Source organism: Aplysia californica, unplaced genomic scaffold (genome assembly GCF_000002075.1).
Source record: "Aplysia californica isolate F4 #8 unplaced genomic scaffold, AplCal3.0 scaffold00850, whole genome shotgun sequence".
NCBI lineage: Eukaryota > Metazoa > Mollusca > Gastropoda > Aplysiida > Aplysiidae > Aplysia > Aplysia californica.
Genome location: NW_004798120.1, coordinates 192,029 through 197,359, shown reverse-complemented (window position 1 = coordinate 197,359; position 5,331 = coordinate 192,029). Strand labels below are relative to the sequence as shown.

At 41.6% G+C, this 5,331-nt stretch overlaps 1 protein-coding gene across 5 annotated transcripts in view; it reads left to right on the top strand.

Annotated features, from left to right (window-relative positions):
* The first annotated feature begins 4,489 nt into the window (after positions 1 to 4,489).
* The window catches only part of LOC101862687 (cell cycle control protein 50A), a 33,034-nt gene continuing 32,192 nt past the window's right edge, over positions 4,490 to 5,331 (top strand). For all 5 annotated transcript variants that reach the window (XR_004859234.1, XM_005110081.3, XM_005110080.3 and 2 more), the window contains exon 1: positions 4,490 to 4,593. Coding sequence is in view for 4 of the 5 variants with exons in the window: in XM_005110081.3 (XP_005110138.1) it covers positions 4,530 to 4,593 (64 nt within the window). In the remaining variant the exon portion in view is untranslated. The remainder of the gene's footprint in view (positions 4,594 to 5,331) is intronic.

Below are 5,331 nucleotides of genomic sequence, written 5' to 3'. Positions count from 1 at the left end.
GGGTCAAATTAATACCGTACTAAACTTACTTCCATTTCCTCACACCGGGATCAGAAGATATTGTGTTCCAGATACGGAGAGAGAATAGACGTTGACTGTACATCGAACCTCAACTGTCTGCGTCCTTCCCAAGTCCCAGAGGCGCCATACTACAAGTACGTAAAGAAGGCTGCTATAAACACTTTTTCATTACGATGATAGAATATTGCATAACAAGCTGCATTGAAATGTATCAGTGCCTCACTCAGTATTTGTGAATACAGTCCAAAGCGACTGAGATCAGGATCCAAGAAGCCAGCTGCATTCCTCAGCTCACCCTTTTTTCTCTAACGTGTTTGCAGAGGATTCTCTTTGTAAAAATCGTCCAACTACGTACGTTGGAGCTGCAAACCCTCTATTGATGAAAGGCCAAACATGAACTGCTACTATAATAAATGCAGAGGACTGATACTTGCTATAGCGCATCGTCTCTGTAGGGTTTTTTCCCCACTTTGTTGAATTTTTTGCTTTCCTTCATGTTAGTGGGTGGTTCGCGGGTGCTCTGGTGTGGTGTGCTTCTTCTTTCCTATCAAACATCTATCGTCCTTATCTCCCCTTCTTCTTTTTTATGTTTGTTACTCTCTTAAAATTGCCTACCAACTGAAAAAGTTTAATGAGTCCCGCGCGCTCATTTGACCTTATGCAGTTGCGAGCGCCGTAAAACACTTACCAAAAAAATAATAATAATTGTTAATAAATACCTTCACGTTAACCCTACTACTGGTCTAGGAAAGTCATTGCTCCGCCTTCAAGATTTCCTCTTTGTTTTAAGAATAGCGTTATTTATAAGCAGAATTGATGTTTAGAATTTCTGTTAATGATATATCATAGGCCTACTAAAGAACTGCGTTAACTTTCTTAGGACGTAGAGGCCACATTATGATCGATCAGCAGCAGATCGAAAGCAATGCTGTGGCATATTTTTCCCAACCACCGTACACAAATCAGAAACACATTTACATACTGGTTTATTTTTTCGGACACACAATGCGGAAAAAGCATTGGAGAATATTGGAACAACAGGCAAGTTTGATGGAAAGAGAGGCAGAGGCAGACGGAGGGAAAAGATGCTGGACAAGATGACAACATGGCTAGGAGCAGCAAGAACAGACACCATTGCTGCAACGCAAGACAGAGTGAAGTGGAGGGTCCATGATCGCCCACGCCAGTTGGCAAGGCACCAGATGATGATGATGATTTTTAGAAAGCATGTTGTTGCCTGGCTTTTCAAGTTTCAGATAAAGACAACAGTTGAAGAATATGCATGAATAACGAAGTCCTGCTTCTATTTTTAAAAGTGTCTAGGGGGGAAAAAGAAAAAAGGCGCGCCTTCAGGTCTTGTTGAATGTGCAGAACGCAGGTCCTCAGTCCTCAGTCCTCATTGAGTTTTAGTATCTGCGTCTTCATTTCTACCTTCTTCATTAGTCAAATTCTGGCCAAGGGAGGCAATCCAACAAAATTTAACATTCTTCCCAAAAATTCAATTGCTTTCCCTTATGCTCTGAACAGTGTCACCATTACCTTTTGCTCCATATACACGATGCCATTTCGGTTACAACTACCTTCGTTGTTGTGCTGACAGTTAAATGTTTTTCGTCCTCGTTGATACTGTTCACATTGTTTAGGAGAGCTGGTTGTTTCGCCCCCACCTGTCAGGATTAGCCCTGGCAGTACTCGGTACTCGGTATCTCAGCAGAAAGGTGTAACGATCCATGTACCTGATTTTAACTGACTTTTCACCACGGGAATCAAACTCATGTCTTTTGAGTGCAACGTCAAAGTGCCTACCTTTACACCCCAGACAATGAATGATCCCTATTTTTGTGAGCTGGAAGGGGGGGGGGTGACCTGCAGGAAAAATATTATTTCTGAGCAGTGATTGAGTCATTATTTATTTTTGTTGCTGTTGATGTAGCCGGTGCTGTTGTTGTTGTTGTTGTTGTTGTTGTTGTTGTTGTTGTTGTTGTCGTTGTTGTTGTTGTTGTTGTTGTTGTTGTTGCTGTTGTTGCTGTTGCTATTGTTGTTGTTGATGTTATTGTTGTTGTTGTTGCTGCTGTTGCTGTTGCTGTTGCTGTTGTTGCTGTTGTTGTTGTTGCTGTTGCTGTTGTTGCTGTTGCTGTTCTTGTCGCTGTTGTTTTTATTGCTGTTGTTGTTGTTGTTGCTGCTGCTGTCGCTGCTGCTGCTGTTGGTGGAAGGTTGCCTCTAACAAAAAATGAATATAGAAGAGACATAACAGAGGATGGCTCTGTAACTGCATAGAATTTTTTGTCAGTGGGTTATCATCCTCACGTTACACATGTGGGCCAAACTGCAGTTTCACTTCTCAGTGCACGGCCCTTATAGTTTATACTTCGCAGACATCACAGATGTTATCATTCTCGTTGAACTAGAAGAATCTATGTTTGGCGGTTTGCTTTTTATATGTATGAGTTTAATTTATGTGGGTTTTTTTCGGGGGTGCTGGGTTCTCTTTTATTTTTTCTAGATAGATTCGAGAGACTAGCATCTGTTGTGTAATGACTACGCTTTCCTCCTTATACAAATTAATACAACGTACTTTTTTTTTTTAATTTGTTCTGTTGTTTCTGTCTGTTTAACTTACCCCTTTCCCTAAATATGACCACTTTTGTGTCGATTTGTTTCCTTTTATCATGAGTTGGGTAGATCAATTAGAAGTACAACATTTAGAAGACAGAAAAGAAAAACGTCTCACCATCAACACCTTCTATCTACCTGTATTTAAAACTTCAGCCAACTGGCGCGGGATGTGACAGTACTGTAGTAGTGTAGTTTTGTCAAGAGCAGTCATTGATCAACAACTTGTCCTATTCAAGTGCTTCTTTGTCTTAATAAAGAACTTCGCCCTGGTTTGTGCGCGGAAAGGTGGGCTGGGGGGGGGGGGGGGGGGGGGTAATGGGCAAACATTATAGTACATTTAGTATCTCTCGGAGTGAGTGGAGTCAACATTTTTTTGCTGACACTTGGACTTGTTCATTGGAGTCTTCGAAAATAAAGTTGTAGTAGATGTGTGGTGGCGTGAATGACGACGTCTGTGGTGAATAGAGAACGAAAAAAGTGAAAAGAAGTAAAGACAGGGGGAATTACAGAAAAGAAATAAGAAAGGAAAAAGGGAGAGAGAAAGAAAGAAAAGAATTGGGGGGAAAGGAGAGATAAGAAATTTAAAAGAGAAAAGAGAGAAAAGATGGGAGAAAATACATTTTTTTTAAAGAAAAGAGAATAGACCAAAAAGAGAGAAAAGAGAGAAAGAGAATAACCGAAAACGATACAAACAATGATAGTCTTCACCCTGGCCCCTTTTTCTGTCCCATAGTGTTCTGCTTGACAACAAAATCCTGACCTTTTTGGTACACACTGGCATCACAAGTACACACACACACACACACACACACACACACACACACACACACACACACACACACACACACACACACACACACACACACACACACACACACACACACACACACACACACACACACACACACACACACACACACATATATATATATATATATATATATATATATATAATATATATATATATTTATATATATATATTTATATATTTATATATTATGCATATTATACACACATACACACACACACACGAGAGAGAGGGAGAGAGAGAGAGAGAGAGAGAGAGAGAGAGAGAGAGAGAGAGAGAGAGAGAGAGAGAGAGAGAGAGAGAGAGAGAGAGAGAGAGAGATTTTGAACAGTGAGTACCAAAGTTCAGTAGCCTACGTTTCTTCCACCAGAGTAGCTTACGTATTTTTAACTGTTTAAGCAGGATAATGAAAGCTGCTGTTTTGACCTTTGTTCTCCTGTAGTTGGCAAATCCCTTGAAAAGTGGCAATGCGTGTTTAGTTAGGGCAAACAGAATGCTCAACTCCAACACCAGAGATGTGACGCATGAAAGGGGGGGGGGGGGGGGTGGACGCGGTACTGGTGGAGCCGCGGAGCATCAGGCGGCTCGGAATGCCAAAAAGAAAGTGTGTAACTACCTACCTACCCCCCCCCTAAAAAAAGAAAAAATACCCCACAATAAGATATAATGAGTCCTTTGTGGTAATTTTTCTCATTCCCGCAAACAGGTTGTTTGACAATAAAAGTATTATCATTAATTCCACTTTGTCTTCAGTCTGTACGTGTTGCCGGATAGCTTGCGACTTGCAGCTCACGATTTCAAAGGTAAGTTTACTATTCTGTATATCTTGTAAAATATCTAGAATAATAAGAAGGAGGTAGAAGTATAATATTATCTTTCTTTCGGGCTATTTCTCTTCTTTTTTTTTCTCCACTATACGATACGAGGTACATCCTTCATGTACCTGGACTTGCCCAATGGTTTGTCATGGTTGTCTCCCCTATTTATGTTTCGTTTCGCAGCAATTTCTATGGCCGCTTAGCTTTTTTTATCCACCAACAGGTGGCGTAACACGGGATATTGTTATGTTGTTTAGTGTTTAGCAATGGCGACGAATCCTCCTTCCGTCGATGAGACTCAGGAAAAACCAAAGTCTAAACGACCTAAAGGTAGGAAGAGCGCTTATTTTAGTGTGTTTCTTTTGCCAGGGAGAATAAATATGTGCTAGGGAGAATCGGGAAAATATATTTCGGAACCAAATCTAAAATATTTCGTGGTTAGAATTTACTTCCGATTTCGCAAGAACCAAACTTGAGCTTTCTTCCATTGGAATTACCCACGACCAGAACCACTGATTGTACTGACAACTCGCACTTGGGTTTTGTACCTATTCTTGGATCCAGACACTGTTATTTGTTACTCATTATAACACCACTAGGTAAGATTGTACTTTACCGGACCACCGGTCGGAAGTCGGAACTACTTTCGCTGTGGCGCCCCTGGTGCCTAGTGGCCCGCTGTTCTTCGTTTCCGAGCTCCCCTACCTACTCACTCTCCTACTCAGTTTTCTACGTCCACACTCTTCAACTGCCAGCAATCGACTGCCGTCTCTTACCGGGTTTTTCAGTCATCACGACCGTGCCACTGTGCCCTTTGACCCATGACCCTGACACCTTGAGGCTAATTGGTCAATCTAATCACGTGGTCCACTATACTATTCTTATTTGCTCGCGACTGCTGGCTTGGCCTAGGCAGCGGAGGCCTACTCCTGGTCCGGCAAAGTACAATGGAGGGCTAGAGATGCGCAAGAGAGCTCATTTGCATAAATTGCAACCCCATTGGCCCTGCTCGCGACTTATCATGCTATTGTTTATAATATGTGTGTGTGAGTGTCTTTAAATTATGGC